This window comes from Anas platyrhynchos, chromosome 1, assembly GCF_047663525.1.
Source record: "Anas platyrhynchos isolate ZD024472 breed Pekin duck chromosome 1, IASCAAS_PekinDuck_T2T, whole genome shotgun sequence".
In the NCBI taxonomy this organism is placed as follows: Eukaryota; Metazoa; Chordata; class Aves; order Anseriformes; family Anatidae; genus Anas; species Anas platyrhynchos.
This window is the reverse complement of record NC_092587.1, coordinates 135696312-135715574: the sequence shown is the minus strand read 5'-3', so window position 1 is coordinate 135715574 and position 19263 is coordinate 135696312. Positions and strand designations below refer to the sequence as shown.

General features: G+C 40.5%; 1 protein-coding gene across 8 annotated transcripts; it reads left to right on the top strand.

The window, feature by feature from the left end:
- Positions 1-827: 827 nt before the first annotated feature.
- GYG2 (glycogenin 2) lies at positions 828-18976 on the top strand. Of its 8 annotated transcripts, XM_027447308.3 has the most exons (10): positions 972-1191; positions 2802-2922; positions 6217-6358; positions 8142-8316; positions 9561-9723; positions 10292-10418; positions 11385-11607; positions 12835-12975; positions 14704-14814; positions 16616-18976. In XM_027447308.3, the coding sequence occupies exons 2-10, from the start codon at positions 2919-2921 to the stop codon at positions 16775-16777; spliced, it is 1248 nt and encodes a 415-aa protein (XP_027303109.1). In that variant the 5' UTR covers positions 972-1191; positions 2802-2918; the 3' UTR covers positions 16778-18976. The 8 variants fall into 8 exon arrangements, with proteins under 8 accessions (XP_027303122.1, XP_027303109.1, XP_027303104.1 ...); XM_027447321.3 differs by lacking the exons at positions 972-1191; positions 2802-2922 and adding an exon at positions 828-965; XM_027447303.3 differs by lacking the exon at positions 2802-2922.
- The last annotated feature ends 287 nt before the right edge of the window (positions 18977-19263 follow it).

Below are 19263 nucleotides of genomic sequence, written 5' to 3'. Positions count from 1 at the left end.
TGGTGATTGGTTGGACGTGGTGCTTAGGGACATGGTTTAGTGGGTGACATTGGGGGGGGGGGGTTTGGTTGGACCAGATGATCCTGGAGGTCTTTTCCAACCTTTATGATACTATGATTCTAATGTTTAGGCAATCTATGTAAGCAGATGATGAACACATTTCCTGAGATTTTTGTTTCTGTTGGAAAAATAAAGCTTCATTTCCTATGTATTTACGTCCTCTCTTCCTAGAACACCTCTGCCACCACTACTAGAGCAATGAAACCACCTCATTTAGGATACTTCCCATATGCGAGGGAACAAATGTTGCAACTTGGGCAGTCTCATAACTCATCAGTCATCACATGCAAATTGCTGAAAATAAAGGTTTCCTATCTGAGTGGTACGTGTGCTTTCCTCCGTGACAGTCACAAATCGCCATCCTTGGCTAAGTAATCACTGATGTCCATAGAAAGCTTTGATGTAAAAATGTCTCTGCTGAACCAAATCAGCCTAAAACTACTTTGTAGAGATACTGGGTGGCAGAATTAGACAGACAGTGTCCAGTTTGGAGCTACTGGCAGGAAAATGTGCTGTTTTGAATGTATGTTCATATGTAGATATGCGTATCTGACTGTGAATAGCACCGTCTCTCTGAAGGCATGTAGCTGTAGACTGGGTGGCCAGCCAGCAGCACGTTGTTATCCACAGGGGCTACAAAGGCTGCAGAGAAGCCGAGGGCAGCCAAGACCCTCACCGCACGGCCAACACACGGCGATGCGGCGATTGCCATTTGGCTACCGCCGGCCACACCGGAGTCGCCGCCGTCGTTCATTCTCTAAGCGCTCGTTTCTGCAGCCCGCGACCTTAACCCCCACGGACGGCCCTGTTTTCCCTCACAAGGCTGCACAGGAGGGCAGAAGAGGGCCGGGCCGGGCACAACGGGGCGGGAGCGCCGCGCCGAGCCGCCGGGGGGCGCCGGGCAGGTGCGAGGGCCGGGACCGGGGCCGGGCCGGGACCGGGAGCGGCGCTTCGGGGCCACCCGGCGGGGCAGGGGGCGAGGGGGGAGCGGGACCGGGTCGGGGCGTGCCAAGCCCCGCCGCTCACGCCGTTCGTAGGCGCAGGGAGCTGGGTCCGGCCGCCGCCGCTCCCCCCGGAGGCTCGTTATCCGGGAGGCTAATCCCGGCCGGCCCCGCAGCCGCAGGATGTCCGGTGAGTACGGGCTCGGCCGGCCCGCCCGCCATTAGCGGCACGGGGTGGGAGTGGGGATGGGGGGGGGGGGGGGGGGGGGTCGCCATTTGGCGGGGGGGCTGAGCCGGGCGGGCTCCGTGCGGCGGCGGCAGGTGGAGCGGAGTCGCGACATGGCTGCGACATGGGGCTGTGGGGGGGGCTCGGCTCTGCCGGGGAGGGGTGGCGAAGCCCGCTAGGTGCGAGGTGCGGCGTCCTCTGCCTTGTGCTGCCCGGCGCTGGGTTCCCGGAGGTTACGTGGATCGCTCAAGAGATTCCTAGAATTTCATTTTTCAAAGCTAAACGTGACTGTTTTACAGCCATTAGTGTGCTTAATTGCATATTGTAACATCGTTGCATTTGATTTTTCACAGAGGTAGCTTACAGTCTATTGAGTAACGCAATTGCGGGTTCTCGAAGCGGAACCTAACTGCTCACAACCAAAAGATACTTAATAAAATATGCTAAATGAGAAACAAGTCTCCTCTCTGTAGCCTTCCAAGACAAGCTGTAATCCTGCCTGGTAAAATTCAGTGTTGCTTTAACGATAAAGGATTTGGTTTGGGTCGGGCAGGGCAACGTGTGATCTGGTGGAGGCGCTGGCTGTGGCGGCACAGCGCCCGTCGGTAACACGAGCATCTCCACTGCTGGACCCACACCAAGGAAGCACGGGAATTCGTATCGCCAAGCCATTGCTTGATGCTATGGCAGGAACCCTCTCTTTGCTGAAAATGTGCATAGTGATTTCTGTGGGTGGTCTGGCAGAGCCTTTCACACCGTTACTCATTCTGCCTACTTGTGGCGAGATGTGTCTCCCTGGTGCTGAGGCTCCAGATGTCAGCTGGAGCCGAGCTTTCTGTGCCAGATGCTTCTGAAAATGGTTGTGGTAGGTCAGCGAAGCCAGGAGGCTGTGACTTTATCTCTGCAGTAAGCCTGACCCGCCTTTGGTCAAACACGCCTCTGGGGGAAGGTGCACAGGGAGCTGGGTGTGGGAGGGGGGTAACAACACTGCTGTCACAGGAGATGAGGTGGGCAGGGGTGGCCATGGCCTTGTTGCTGCAGGTTTCAGAGCGGGCACAGACCTGGGCTGTAACGTGCTGGCCCCACAGGGATCACATTTTTAGTGAGGGGATGAGAAAGGAACAGCAGATGGTAATGGGGAGGGATGTAAGAAAACAGCCAGTGTTGGTTAGCACACAAGACTGTACATACGGGGGACATAACCAGCCTGTTGGAGATTTTTAGCTCTTCTATGTACTCTTATTCTTATGCATGACAGCAACGTATTATTTAGAGTGTGCCTGCAGGAGAGTTGTAGCCTACAAGTCTGTCTCCTATGGCAGCTTTGGAGTGGGCAACTTGACAAATCTGTCACTCCAGGAGCCGCTGCTAGAGCACATTTATCCTTTCTCTGTCTGTCTGAAGACACAAATATGTTTACAAAGCTATGTCTGTTGGGTTATGAAAGAAACTACTTAAACTTGTCTTGAAGCTGACAGGTATGTGTTTCATTCAGTGCTTATTTTATGAGTAACTTCTGACTCTCACTGGAGTTTGTTCATTCTCTGTCTCCCCTTTTTCTGTGATCATCAAAGTGAGAACCGCTCAGTCTGCTTGCTGGTGCAGATTCCAAGGCTTTTCTGCAGCCCTAGAACTGGTTTTCAGGCCTGTTTAAGGATATTGCCCCTGGCAGTTTTGTCTGAGGCACTGCTATGAGTAAGTAGCATAAGAAGCTGGTGATCTTGACTAAAAAATCTGGAACATGTTATGCATAAAAATCACTCTGCCTATTGTAGTGATTCACATTACTTTTGCTATCTTTTCTGTGCTGCCATCTGCAGCTTGGGAGTGGTCTCTAAAATAACTCACCACAGTTATTTCCTTGGAAGTCTCTGGTTTCTGCTGAGAAACTTTTGCCAGTGCTGGCAATGGTGATTTCTAAACTTGCAACTTCATGTGCTGTGTGGTTGTCTAGATAAGATAAATCAGCAGTCATAAATTCATACAACGTAGTTTTAATGTGATTCTAATCATACTCTTACTTTTCTTATAATTCACTGAGAGTCAATGATACCAGCCATAGAGTTTCACAGCTTGAAAACAATTTGCTTGAAAACTCAATACTCTTCACACTAGGTGTTTTCTGTGACAAATCCTATTGTCATTCAGCTCAAAGAACTGAAAATTATGCATTAAGCTTCCCTTGACACTTCTAAAAAAGAAAAAAAAAAATCTAGTTGCAATGAATTTTAAGTACCAACACCCTTGGCTTTCAAACTTAAAGATCAAATATTGCTGCTCTTGCAGCTTGGAATCAGTGGGTGAAGCCCTGTGTAGATTAAATTAAAAGCAACATTATTCTTTCTTTAATTTAAATGGGCATTTTTGGCAGAGTTTATTTTTGTAGATCTTTATGCAAATCTTATCTGTAGTTTTGAGTTTTAAAAATAGAGTAATTATAGGGACAGAGTTTCAAGGAATGGTCTAAACAGGGAAATTAAAGTAACGCTTTTTTTTCCCCTTGAAAACATGGATTAAATGAAACAACAAGTAATGATAAAGTCTTTTGATTTTAGCCCCCACCCGTGGATCTTTAACAGAGTAACTGATAGCTCTGCATCATTTTAGAATAGCTAGCATATGTTTCTGTTTGCATCAGTAACAGTTTAATGTTGTATGGTTTCAGCCAGTAGTTTGGTTATCAATTTAATTACCTCTGTAATGGTTCACTATATTAAGAAGGCCATAAAATGTATCCCACAGCTGATTCGCAGGAGACAAAATTGGTTTCTTTACTTTGCTAAGCATTAGCCAAAGTTTCTTAGAAGCTGTATTCGTTCAGCTGTTTGCGTTCTTCTTGATCTGACCACAGCTTTCGTCTGAGAGGTGCTGGCATGAAAGTATGTGCAAGATGTGGTAATTTGCCACACCAGCTTGCCGAACTCTTTGATGAGCAGCTTGTTTAGTTTTAGGTGCATTATATATGTAAATATTTGGTTTCTGTAGCTGAAAGAATTTGCAGAAGCAGTAAGGAGATTATGTGCTCGGTTTTATGGTTGTTATTTAAAATAGCGGTTTTAAGATTTAAACACCTACTCTTTTCACAGTTTGCTTTTTGTACTAGCCTACCCCCCGCATTCTTCTCACTAGTTGTTTTATTACTTTTTTTGGCTGGAGATGCTTGTTGCCTAACACAAAAGTGCCTAAGTGCCTTTCTTTGCTGAGTCTTTGTGTCTTTGGAGAATAATTTTATTGCTGAAGTGGCCTTCAGCTTTTTTTTTTTTTTTTTTGGTGTGTGTTGGTCATTATTATTTTTTTGGGTGTGTGCTTGTATTTGTGCAACCTTTTGGAAAGCTGCAGTAGGGGCAGCTTACAACTGTCCTTCCAGACCTCTCCACGTAAGCCCCAGTTACTCGTTTTTTTGTGACACCCGTAACTTGCTTGAGCTGTTGTGATAACGGGAGGCTCAGGTGTTTCCACAGAGAAAGCTCCTTTTTACTTGGTTTGCTTCTGGGAATCGTGATTAACGAGGCTGTTGGAATTTGCTTAGCTGAGGGATCTGCAAGCTGGTTTACGTTTGGCTGGATGACTGAGTGTTTTGGCTAAGTTTGCCACTGCCGAAATTGTTGAGTGTTGTGGGGGCCTGTGGTGGTATAGGAAGAGCGCGGTGTCTGTGCCTGCTGAGAGTTTGGGCCTGGCTGGTGATGGGGGGACAGACCAGCACACAGAGGGTCTGGGTTTCCCTCTGGGTTTGTATGACAGGGAAATGGAAGTGCTCGGCGTCTGAGGGCTCTGGCCGTGCTTCATGACACCTCGATGCTAGGGCAGAGATTTCAACCTGAGCATTTCAGCAGCCTCTGAGGGCACTTGTTGGGTGCTCTGCGCTGGTTCTGCCAGATTCCTTCGGAGTGTCTCTCATGGAGCCTGGAAACCGTGTGGCACGGTGTTTTGTTTTGTTTTTTAATAGTTTATCACAATTGCTTGTCCCTAAAAATGATGGTGCTTTTATACGAGTAATTCAGGACAAATTCTTACTAAAGCTCTGTAGCTCAGTGGAATTCCCCTTGTCCTGTGTGACCCAGTTACCTTGTTCTGGTTAATGTTGCAGCCTAGAAAGCTGAGGTATTCCTTCATCTCTGAGGGATGCCCATCACATCACTGAATTTTTGGTTCTGGCTTGCCCCATAACCCCGATAATGTCTCTGTTGGAGGGCAGAGCTGAAGAAGCAGCAGCTGGTGTCGCAGGCCCAGTACCTTTACGAAACATGCTCTAGTACCTTTACAAAACTGTGCAGGAGTGTAGCTTGCTTTCTTTTTTATTGTAACTTTTTTTTTATTCCATATGCCTTTTGACTCTGAGGAACACAACTAATTTTTTCAGAGTTGCTTAAGGTAAGGGAGCCTTAACTTTGGCGGGGCTGCCAACCTCAGCAGCAGTTCCTTTGCATATGTCAGTAGGTACCAGTTACTCAGCCAGCACCAGTTACACCAGTACAGAGGGAATAAAGTGAAGAATAATGCCTGGTAGGTTGATTTAGTGAGGTAATGGAAAGAAAGGTATTTCTGGTTTGTATTTAACTTTTTTTTTTCCTTAGCTTTGGCTCTATATAAACAGGAAAACTTTCTTTATCAGTTGTATTGTTAGATACAATGTTATGTTAGATAAACGTACAATCTAAACATTTATAGATCAGCTTGTTTGATTTGTCATTAGGTTTAGGCAACGTGACCCAGAGAATTATTTGTTTAAGACTAGTCTGAAAACTTCCTACCTAGTATTATGTAAATCGGGAAAAAAAAAAAATCAGAAACGTATATTCTGCAATGATGTTTATTGGATTTTCTATTCAGTTTTGTCCTCTGGGGGAATTTGGGCAAGAAAAGAGCTTATCACAGGAGCTGCAGGTTGTTATAAGCTATAGCCTGTTGGTTAGCTGGAGGAGGGAGATTGTAGAGCCAAAAAGCTTATGTTAAAGCTGTAAAATGACTCTTCTGAATGTTTGCTTGCAGTAACAGATCAAGCCTTTGTGACCCTCGCTACTGATGATGTTTATTGTCAAGGAGCTCTGGTTCTTGGACAGTCACTGAGGAACCATTCGACATCTAGAAAATTGGCAGTGCTAATTACACCAGGTGTTTCCAGTGGGATGAGGTAAGAATTCATGTTGTTTTGGAGAGAGATAATATGGAAAAAATAAGAAGTAATGTGAAGGATTTTAATAGGCTTCCTGAGGGTTTCATGGCATTGTCTATAGAATTTCCCACTTGGCCAGTGATTTCTGAGGGGAGTCCCAAATAATATCCATTATATGACTGTAAGCCTGGTAAGAATTCACTTGCAGAAATAGAGCTGGTGGCTGGAAGTTGATTCTCAACCTCATAATTGGGAACGTTAGCCAAAAGTTTGGGAACTAGGCTTTTAGTGTCTTGCTTTTGAGACAAAATAAAGGTGGTATTGGTTTTGTTTTTTGCTTCCTCCAAGTGTTTTTTATTTTAGGGAGAGCAAGATACCTACCACCTCTGACATCAGAACTCTCCAAAGACATCAGTGGCTCAAATTCAGATGACTGATCTTAAACTATTAGTGCCCTGCTAACATGATGGGAAATACATTTCTTTCTGCCCTTTTTTAAATCACTTTCCAGTTTGGGATGTGATTCTACAGGCACGACAGAACTGCGTGTACAGAAATCTCATTAGATCTGTTGAACTCTAGCCTTGATTTTTTGGAGGACTGTGTTAGTTGTTAAAAGGAACATGACATGCCACAACTACTCAAGCTCTTAATCCTGCTGTGGCTTAGGAAGTGTGCAAGCTCCCAGTTTCTGTATACCATTTGAAAGTATTAGCAATGCAGCTGGCTCAAGAAACATAATTTCCCTTTTTTTGCTCCTTTAGATATTCATAAATCTGTTTTTCCAGGATTTCTCTCACAGATAGGATCTGTGATAACAATGAAACCTTCCTGAATGACTTTTAAATACATTTGACAACTGGGTGGATGCTATGTTTCAATTTTTTCATTTCTTCCTGCTCCCTCAATCTTCACTGGGACAAGACCCCCTACCTCTGCCTCCTCCCCCCCTTTTAAACCAAGGATAACATTTTTAAAAATTTGTCACTGAACTATGTTTCTAGAAATCTGTATCTGCTCTTTATTCTTTCATAGTTAACTTCTGTCACTTGAAGATCAGGTGAGCAAAATCTAATGATTCTGAAATCTCGATAATCAGCACAGGCTTTTCTCTTTCTGTGTTTATATGACATCCAGGGCTTCGTAGTTAATAGTGTAATGTAAATAAATGAGCTGCTTAAAATACTTTTTTTTTTTGTGCCTTGAAGGAAAATTAGCTACTTTGATATCACCTATTAAATTCATGTGAAAGAGATGCACAGAGGAAAGATGTTTTCCTGAAAGTCTCATTTGAGATGACTTACAGTAGTGAGCAAGCATATAACTTCTGTTTTAGAAGGTGCAATTTTGGAGCTGCTTTTGCTCAGGCATGATAGGTGCTACCAACTGCACTGACAGTGCCTGCCACACATAACACAGTACGGTGCTGTTCCTTAGAGACAGTTGTGCAGGAGTGAAAGTTACTTTAATTTCTGTCAGCATTTCTATAGGAGACTGAGTAACTAAAGTAAGGATTGTTTTCTCCTCCATGCAGCACCTGTCACTTCTGAGATGTGCTGGCATCCCAAAGTGGATGTGCTGCTCCCTTAGTGGAAGAAGCGCTGGTTTATGGCCTCATATCTGTCACTTCAGCAGACTGTTTACAAGGACTTTGAACTTTCGATGTCGTTTTCTAACCAATCAATCTAACCTTTGTTACTGTCATAGTAAATGTGCTGTGTGTCACTATTTTCATGCCAGAAGTGGAGTCTGATGAACCTCCATAAATTTCCTTGTTTCCCTCCACTGCTTGCTCTGGTAGGTCTGTCCTGCGCAGCGTGTTCGATGAAGTCATCGAGGTGGATGCACTCGACAGTGCTGACTCGGTCCGGTTGGCTCTGTTGCAGAGGCCAGAACTGGGCATAACCTTCACTAAGCTTCACTGCTGGACTCTTACTCATTACAGCAAATGTGTCTTCATGGATGCAGACACTTTGGTGAGTAGAGTAGGAGCTGTGGCAACGTTTTTGTCTGTCTTAAACAGCTGCTCTGGGCGTGGGATGCTTCCTCGTCTCGCAACCTAGTGGCCTACCAAGTGACCAGATTTGCTAGGGGACACACGGTCACAGAAGCTCCAGCTGGATGTTTGGCAATGCTCACAGTTCTGCTCACTGCAGAGAAGTGGATCCTGTTTCTGAGAGTAGCCTCAGGACTGTCCTCAAAATATATAAACACACGCTATGCAAATTGGCTTCTGACAGATGTTTAGAAGAGATCTCTTTCATACGCTTCTGTTTGGACTTATTCTGGTCAGGGAGGCAGGCTCGTTATAAAATGGAGGGGGGGAAAAAAGCCAGAAACATTCATATTTGTTTCAGATGGAGATTAAAAAAGAAAAGGCTAATTTTGGCAACAGTCATGCCTTTCTCTGCACTAAAGTACTTCATTTTGAGAGAGTGGGATGCATTTTGATTTAATAAGATTATAGTTGCATTAGAAACCAAATTAAATTATTATTCTCAGGGAGTGAGGGGAAAAGCATATGATTTCCTGTTAAAGGAAGAAGGCAAGTATTTGGCTGTGTTTTTTAATTGAATTAAAAAAAACTAGTAATCGTTCTATTTTTCACAGTGGCTCCCTTGATGACTGTTATGGGTGGGGTGCAGGCATTCAGTGACTGCACAGCCGTCTTTCCACCAGCTTTAACGCTGACCTGGGCCTTAACCCGATCGATCTTTCCCACTTCTCTGTGAAGCTTTGCAACCAAACCAAAGCAAGACTGAGCTTAACATATATTAGAAAACCAGTAAAAAGAGGCGTTTTTTCTGCTACCCCTTTAGTCATCTTGTTGCTAAGTCAAATTGTTTGGATTCTCAGCTTTGTTGCAGTTAATGGGAACAATGGATTCTGAGAAAGTGAGCTAAGAAATAAGGAGACTACGTGTTTTCATGGTATGTTGTAATATTTAAAGGGACCTTTTGGAGGGTCTCCGAGGCTTATGAAGTAATTTCATAGGGTTTGCACTTTTATCAGAGCAGTCATGGGGAACCACAGTTAATGTTACCTTAGTATATTAAAAAATAAGTGCTAGCCACAAACATGTTTGGCATTGTATCTCCTTTTATGCTATGCAAGCTACATCCTTGGCAGAACTAAACTGAATTTGTTAGTACTGATTTAGCTACTCATGTTCCAGAAAAACATCTTCGGTAACAACTACTTTTCTACTACTGTCTCCAAGGTGCTTTGCAATGTTGATGAATTGTTTGATCGAGAAGAGTTTTCAGCAGCTCCGGATTCTGGCTGGCCTGACTGCTTTAATAGTGGTGTATTTGTGTTCCGACCATCTTTAAAAACTTACAACCTGCTGCTCCAGTTTGCTGCTGAACATGGCAGCTTTGACGGTAAGGCATAACAGAGGGGCAAGGAGTAAGAGTTGAAGTGCAAGAAATTAGATTCATTCTCAATAAGGCATTTTTTCTGTAGCTTCCATGCTATCTGGGAGAATGGAGAAAGGCAGGAGTTCTCTAGGCCTTAAGTAATTATGTTTCCGCAAAAATTTATGGTGTGGATCTTTGCCTCGTACACAGTATTTAGGACATGTTGACTTACTGCAGGCTGTGATTCCCAGAAAATTGTAATGAAGGGACATTGTGTCTGAGTCTCGCTCAGTAAGTTTTAATTTTGCTGTCTGGTTTAGGAGAGAGAAATATAGCTGATCTTCTGCTCTGAGGGAGACCAAAACCCCTTCCTACTCTTCTCTTCATATATTCCAATAGGACTCCACTTGCATTGAAATTGCATCAGAGTGGACCAGGTATTACTCACTTGCACCTGCTCATGTGTCCATTTTCTCAAGTCTAAGCTGCAGTCCCGTGAACACACCAGTCTCACATCCATCCCTGGACACGAAATTTTGGTGTAAATTTGCATGTTATACATTATGCTAATACTGTTTTATGTATGCTTTAGGGGGTGATCAAGGCTTGTTGAATAGCTTCTTCAGCAACTGGGCAACAGCAGATATTGGTAAACACTTACCTTTCATCTACAACTTAAGCAGCAGTGCTGTGTACACCTATGTTCCTGCTTTCAATCAGTAAGTAGTGACGCTTTTGGCTGATTATAAATCACTGTAGCTTGTTAGCAACAAATCATTTATTACAGGAAAGCGAGAGAATAATACTGGCATATTCTGTTAATTTAAATTACAGTAGTAAGAAATGACATATTTTGTAAAAATTGCATAATAGAAGCTTAAGAGCAATACAAAAGTTTTTTGTATCTATCTATGGGACAGATAGAGTCCCAGAGTTGGCTGCTTTGTCTCAAAAGTTGCTTCAGAAAAGCTTTTCCCAAATTTGGAAATAATGTGAATTACTTCAACATTAGCTTCTGACAGCTTTATTTTAAATTTCTTCCCCTTTTTTCCAGTCAGTTCTATAGGAAATAGTTGGGATTTTTCTCTCTCTCTCTCTTTTTTTTCTTCTTAAAACAAAACAAACAAACAAAAAAACAACATAGGCTCTTCCTTGAAACTGAATTTGTGCTGGTAATTATAGTACCTCAGACAGTCCGCTTAGAGAATCTTTTCTGGCAAAAGGCAAGTTGCTTTTAAGATTTAGGGTGTCATGAATTACTGTTACAGTTGCATGAAGCATTCTTTTTGGGGAGTGAACTTAGGATGATGTTTTTATTAGTTGTTTTCAAAATGAGATCAGTGTTAACCAATTCTGTTGATTTGGTGTTTGAAGTGGTATTTATTTGTGAACAGGGCATGGAGGAGGACTGGAAATGGGACTGGATGTGCACTTTCCTTCATGAATTTTTCTACTGGAATTAGCAGAGGGAAGCAAATGGCAGTGTAGCCTTTTGTTTACTGTATGCTATGTGAAATACCTTAATCTAAAAAGATAAAAATGTTAATATATATACTCATATCGAATGTGTTGCTGTTAGAAAATGTCAAAATTACTTCACCAGTGAGAGTAAGCATGTTTCTTTAGCAATGTATATATGCTAAAATTATCTTTGATGTATAGACCTGTATGTTTAATTTCTACAGTTTTGGCAGAGATGCCAAAGTTGTTCACTTCTTGGGAGCAACAAAGCCCTGGAACTACAAATACAACCTTCAAACAAAGAGAGTTATGCACGATGGCACCACCTCTGGGTCTTTTCATCAGCTGTCATTTCTTGCCCTCTGGTGGAATATATACAGTGCCAGTATCCTGCCTTTGTTAGAAAAGCTTCAAAAGACGGAACAATCAGAATCTGAGGAACGCAAGGTAACTATCAAGGAGTTAGTGGGAATGTACTGAGTCACAGAAAAATTCTGAATACCGCCTTCTCCAGAGGAAAGAATTACGTGGGAGAACATCTGCTGATTGGCAATAGCAGTGACTGCTTCTACCGGCATCTAAACTAACAGTTTAGGAAGGACTTGGGGTACCGTGGCTTTACAAAGATTTCTCCCATTCCCCTTCTTAACTGAGGAGGAGTTTGTATGGCAACATATGTAAATGCGTTCTGCAAATTAAACGCAAAATATGGGACAAATTAGGCAGAGAAGGTGATCATCTGGCTATGAAACAGACTTCTGACTTTTTGAAGCTAAGCTGATTTAGACCATCACACTAGGCTTTGAGCTGTAGTAAAATCTACCTTTTCAGCTCTGCATTTTAATTTGTTTTATGAGAGCTTTAACAAATCAGATTTGCATAGGCAGAGTTAATAACATTTGGGATGTTATATAAGTTAGTTGTACATCATCAAGCATTTACTGAAGTCTTTACTCGTTTTTTCATCAGAGGAAGTACAGCAACATATAGTTTTCATGAATAGAATAAATATCTGTTGATAAACAGATGCTTTCTTGGAGACCTACATTATAAACTAATGAGTAGAAACTGCTCTAGGGAACCCGATTTGGCAGGGGGGTTGGACCTGATGATCTCTTGAGGTCCCTTCCAACCCCCACAATTCTGTGATTCTGTGAGTAGAAGGAAGATACAATTTTTAATTTCATATCCAGATGTGACAATTTAGGTCACTTTTATGCATATATAAATATTTTCTTTTATGCTTTATAAATATTAAACTGTTAACCATCATTAAATGAACTGCATAGTGCCATGTGATCAGTTGGACAATTATCATCAAAGCTCCAGAGAGGAATTTGGTTTATAAACGTCATGACAAATTGGAAAGCAGAGGAAGGAATGGGAAGGGTTCTTCAATGCATTTTAATTAAAAAAAAAAAAATAGGCAGTGAAGAAATAATTCAACTACAGTAACATTACGATAAAAGGACGTGTTAGGTTTCCCTCCTGATGATGGCAGCATACTCTTTAGTTCATAAATCTAAATTTCAATATGCTCTGATACTGGCACCGCAAATTGTTTGACTTTATTAATTTCAATGCTGAAAACGTTAGAAGTGAAGTTGTTGGAAATAAGGTACTGATTTCCTGCAAAATTTTATTTCAGTGACATGATGTTCTTGTTTTTGTTAGCATACTTTCAATGGAGTTGAAATTACACTGAAAAAGGTTGAGCCTTCTGAGGCCAATTCGCTGCAAATGCCTGTACCTCCAGAGCAGACGTATGAAATGCATCCCACGACTTTTCCACCTGAGGAACTCAGTTTCGAAGTTGTAAGTGTGCTGTACATTCTCATATACAGTAACAAAGTAAAATGGTATGCTAAAATAAGATTTTGATTTATTTATTTTGATTGATTTATTTCTGATCTTGGAGATTATAGCTTCTTCACTTTAGCTGTCACCATTGGATTTTTTTGCTTTCTTAAGAAATAGTCTCAAGAATATTTTTCTTTAATCTTTAGTCATGTGTGCGTGACATACCTGGAGGCTGAAAGAGTTTGCATTGAATTTTACAAAGAGATTATATACTGAAAGTTGTTAGATTCCTTTTATTACATTTTATTAAGGACCTATGTTACTAAATTAATCTACTGAGTATTAATGTTCCTGTAAATAAATATTCTTAAAGCTAAAATCCTTTTATCCCTTTTGTGTAGATTTTTTTATTTTTATTTTTATCCCTGAAGTGCTGATTCAGAAAACTGTTCCTCAGATTTCAGTGATTCGGGCAACAAGGAGTATTGTGCAAAGAATTCAGTGGTGACCACTGCAGAGGCCCTGGTACTTCTGTCACTCTTCATGTATTTGGGTATTTCTGTTGCACTGACTCTCCTTATTTCGTGCAGAAATGTAACTGGAGGTAATAGAGTAACGTTTCTGCAGGTGTAAGTCACCGTGTGTGTATGATAAGCCATGCTATAGCATGGTACAATTGGGGGAAAATAAAATCGATGTTGTAATGTCTACTCTTGTGGACTATTTTCTGTTAAGGAAAAGACAGTTTTTATTATGTTCAGCACTTCAGACTATAGTTGCTCCATAAAATGAAGCTGTAGTCTTCCCTCCTTTCTTTTCCACTCTTTTCCAGTGTGGAAGTGCTGAAGGAAAACTGCAAACATTCCAGTCTTACAACTTAAGAATGATTCTTTTAGCAAGAATGTTTTACCTTGTGTCTGATGCATCTGACCATTGGAAATGCTGAAATTAAATAGGGAATACATTTTCAAGATGCTCTTTTGGGGTGAAAAAATAACAATGTTTACTTAAATTCAAATGTGAATTACACTATTTTATTTTTTTTTTAATTACAATAGAGTAAGATTGGTTTATGGGAAGACTGTATTAATTTGAAGTCAACAATCTGGTTCTCTTCTTAGTTAGGAACACCATCATTCCATTTATGTTGCTTAGCTTCAGTAGTCTTGTGAGACTTCTGCTTTTGGCAAAAGAGACCCCAGAGTGGGGGCTGTCTCCTCATTTATGTTTCAATGAGTGGCAAAGGCAAATATTTGGGGAAATATTTTTGGGGCAGCCTGTTTTATTTCTGTTTTGGAATACATTGTTCTGTTCTCATTCTGTGCATATAAAAAGCTTGAGTTACAGAGCAAGCTGGAATCCTAAAATGAGAATTGTTTCACATTTAAGTGTGGCCTTGTGAATGTGGACATCTACTGTGAGCTGGTTTTCCAGGCTCTTTCGGTAGTCTCTGAAAAGTGTCAGCCACTCTTGAAACAATCTTAGGATGAGATGAGCTGCCCTCTGGCGGTACTTATCCTGGATTGATTATAGTAGGAGCTTAGATTCAGTGCCATTTTGATAGCTAAAGCTGGGTGAGATTAATTTTGTCCTTGTTGATAATATTTCATGATGTTTCCTCCCATCCATTGCTTTTCTCTATCCCAACACTGAAATCCGCTTGTATTGTATGCATTCTCATGATAAGGAGACTGTGGGGAAAAAACTTGTTCTCCTAATAAAACCTCAGTGGTTGTGTTTTAGCAACCTGTATGTGAAGTTGAACAATGCGGTTCTAACGTCCGTCCCTCTGAGCCTGACAGACCTTCAGAACAACTTACTTCTCATCCTGCATTTCAGGAAACCTCAGAACTGGTACACGTAGCTTTCTGCATTGCAGTTTGGTTGATAATTGCATGCATGTCTTTGCTGCCAGCATCATTTTGGGAAATATCTACTAACAATGTGTACAATGTGTAAAAATATTTCATCTATGTAATTAATTTCTTAACCTCTTCCAATACTGGTGTATGATCCCATTTTAGCAGTTATACTTGTAATTTTTAAGTGTATATTTTTCAGTGCCAGCTTGTAACTGTCCAATAACACAATCATCAATGTATTTTGTCATGTTTTGTTTGTTCTTTTCACCTGCTGAAGTGATGTTTCCAAGCAAGTGGAAGGCGATGTACTGCAAGTCAGGCACAGAGCCTGAGCTACAAGGCTGTGCGATCTTGCACTGCGTTTATCTGTGGGCAGTGTGACAGCAGTACCAAATTTGGCAATAGTGGAGTGACAGGGTGTCAAGGAGTTGGATCTTGTGAGGTGCACAGCACAGACATTTTCCTACAGAGGAAAATGGGTAGATTGTCACTAAGGTGACATTTTTTAAGACTAAGAAACAACTTGGTAAGAGAAATTGTAGCTTCTGTGCAGTGAGGGTGTTTGGGCCCTAGCTAATTATGAAAACATGGTGATTCCTGTTCAGCTGTTAACTTATCCAAGGCTGTTAGTAATTCTTGCTCAAGGTTTTAAAAACAATAATAATAATTAAAAACAAACAAACAAACACAAAGGAATCTCCTTGCATTACTGTAGATATGTATATACATAACCTAAGAATTAAATAGCATGAATTAAGTATGCATATTTGCATGTATATGGAGCTAGCATGCATTTCAGAGCGTTTATTGATCTTTAAAGTCATGGACAGATTTGGTCCCAGGCAAGGATACGTAGGAAGAGTGCAGTTAACTTGAGTATATAGTTTCATGTTGGCTGTGCCAAATACCTTACCGGGTCTGTGGGTGCAAGTCTTGTGTAAGTCCTGTGCCCCAAACTGGCAGATACAATGGCAATTCCAGGGCACCTAGTCAGTTTAAGCCTAATATCTCACTAATTCCAGTTAATCAGTCCTATTCTAAAGCATGTTTATAACTGAATAGGTGAGGGCTTCACTGGAAGCCTGTTCTGGTTGGTTTTAACTTTGTTTATAACATGAGATGAGTTGTTTGCCCCTGAGCCTCTTGGAATAGTACTGAAAGCAGATTTTCAGTACCTGTCTTTATTAGCCTTTGTTGTATTTCTTCTTTATTACTGGTTATAATTGTTGGGATGTTCTACTTTTACTAACATTGGTCAGTCACAGACATGTTTTTTCTTTTATTTGGTTGAAATTATCACTAATAATACATCTTACTTTTCTGCACCTGTGAAAACGTGATCTTGAACCATGATTCAGAATTTTGTAAATTCATTCCAACTAAGTCTCACATAAATATCAGTCTCCTGAATTAATTTAACACGTGGTTCATGTCTGATAAATAACACTAATCTCACTGAAGATACAATAAAATTCTTGGCCAAAATGTATAGGAACTTAGGCCCGTATGAGAGCCCCGTGATGAAATCTCATTGTATTGTTGCTGAGTGTGCCAAGCTTTGAGTTAAGAGAAGCAAAATAACTGCTTGGTGTGTTCACAGATGCTAAGACAATGAGATCACGTTATCAAACCAAGCATGAGTGTTTAAATACTGTTTGTTTTTTGTTTGTTTGCTTGCATGTTTTAACTGCAACTGTGTAAAGCAGGAATTTGACTTTCCAGTATTAACTTCACAGCACTGAAATAAGAACAATCAAATAACTGTTTTCCTACTGTTGTGCTTCTTCCTGCAGAATGAGGTTACACATTCTGTTTCAGAGCTCTCAATCCACCTCAAACCAGAAGAACCAAATCCTGAAGATGAACGGAGAAAATGGGAGGAAGGGCGTATGGACTATATGGGAAAAGATGCTTTTGAGCATATAAAAAAGAAACTGGACACGTTTTTACTTTAAGATGAAGTGAACTGTAATGACCGTCATGATCTCTTTCTTCTATAAAAGCAACCTTGAGCATTTGGATATCTTCGTAGTTTATTTGACACCAAAGTTGAGGGAAGATTAACAGATAGAGACTCCTGTTTGTTTTGTGTTTTTTAACAGTTATGTGTGCCTTATCTTTATTGTTCTCCAATAGTGCCTTCTGAGATGTAATGAATGATACCTTCTGAGTCTGAAACTGTTCCCCATTTAGTATGGTGCAGGAACAGTCATGAGTAAAATATGTTGGAAGTTGAGATTATTTCAGAGTACTTTTATCTCTTAGCAGAGGCTTCAAAAACTTTTAAAATTAAGACCTTTCTCTTGAAAGCAAATTAACAAGTCCCAGGGCAACCATGGTGTAGATTTCAATATGGGAGAAAAGTGAGATGAAATCGTGGCCTCGTACAAGTCTATAACTAAACTTTTTCATTTAAGTATAATTAGGTTTAGAGTACATTCAGACTTTGTCAGAGATCTCTAGTGGATATTCTGCCTGTTTTATATGGAAACTGCTCAGGTACCAGTGTGATGAAGAGTAGTCTTAAGGTAAGGAAAATGTATGTTAACCTTTTATGTTCTTGCTATAGGATACTGGTTTTTGTTTGTTTTAATATATGTTAGCTTTACTTGTGTGTTCAGAGTTGCATAGTTAGAGGAAGAAATGCTGACTGACACTATGGTATAAACCTTCTGGTGCTTCATATTACTTTGTTTACAGTACTCCAGACTGCAGCTGACAGAGGCATTCTTCTCATTTAGCATAGTTGCTCCAGTTTGAATGAAATTGAAAACACAATTAGTACTTGTTGTAGTAAATAGGCCTTTTAAGGATCTTTCAAACAATAGCTGTATGTTGGAACTAATAAATCTGAGTGGAGTTCCAGAAAAATGTATTGATGAGACTCCTTTATGTTAAGTAAGGGGATTGCTTTGTGAATTTGGGTATTTAAATGTGACTAATCATGGCAAGTTTGTTTTAACAAACACGAAAAAAAGAAACACTTTGAAAGAAAGAAGCTTGTCAGGCATGCTAATATGATAACATATTCAGCAGCATTATAAATAACTGTGTCAAATCTTAGAACGAGAATTCTGCTGTGCTGATGCGGGACCTGAGACATGTTTCAGTCTTAATCTGTCACCAATTTTGGTACAGATAAACATAATGAAATAATTCAGGGGTTTTGTTTGAAAGACAGTGGAACAAAGTTACACAGCAGAGGGATTACCATAGATGCTAGTGAAGGAAAAAGAGGGGTAAAAGGGAAGGAAATGGTGTTTTCTTTTTCTTCAGTCAAAAAGGATGGGAAGAGGGGGGATAACTTGCACAAATTAGGAAAGGAATGAAAGAGTAAAAAGATTCATTAAAGGAAGAAAAGTGATTTTTGAGTATTTTAGAATTACACTATTGCAAACATTAGGTAATAGTTACTTCTACTTTTGTGGGCTATTTCCAGTTTTATCTAGTTCTTTTTCTCATTTATTCTCAGTATTCAGAATATGGGAATTGTGAGTCTCTGTCGTTGGTGGGTCTGTTGAAGTCAAACTTCTAGTCCAAGTTAGGTGTTTAAGGTCTCTGAAGTTGAAGAGAGAGATGTCCAGAAGATAAATCTCTCCATTGATCATAAAGGGACCCTTGATAACTTGCCTTCCCATGGCAGGTAACCTTCACACATTAACGCAGGCAGGCCATTTCTGCATCTTCTTTTGTATGGCCCAGCACAGCGCTATCTGGAGATTATGTAGTGTACTGAATGTATTCACGTGGCGTTTGATATACTCATCTCTTTCTTAGTCACAAGTTACTTGTGCACTTCTGAAAAAGTACTCCATTTTATAATTATTTTACAGTCATTGCTAATAAAATGTAAAACAGTTTTTGAAAACTCTATATAACAGTAGTCAGCAATGCTAACTCGTGCTTCATGCAGCTGTACTATGTTAACTACTAGATCTCAGTGGGAGCATTAATTAGATTATGGGAAAAATTACTGATGTGAAATCAGTAATTGAACAGTTTCAAAATAGGCATATCAATGTAGCAAAAGGAGCTGTTACGGAATACATCTGAAAGTGTTAAGATGTAAAATGGTATTGTGTGTGGATTATACAGTGTTTTGCAAAGAAATGTAGCAGACTAATGTCATGGAAATAAAGCAGAAATTGAGAGTACCAGTGAAGTCATGTGCTCATCAGATGATGCATGGTTAAAGATTGCTTATGTTGTGCCAGGGGGTGCTGTTTGTGACTGACTGCTTACTTTAATATGTTTTCCTTTCATCTTATTAAATTGCTTTTGAGACATTAGTGCTGCCAGCTGAGCAGAATTAAAAGGTGTGAGTTACAATTATTTCTATACGCATACATAATTATAAGCTTAGAATCTCTCCTGAATTAGCACAACAGTAGTTGGGTTATTGTGTTTCACAGAAAAAAATATAGCTGCTGTTAAAAACCTT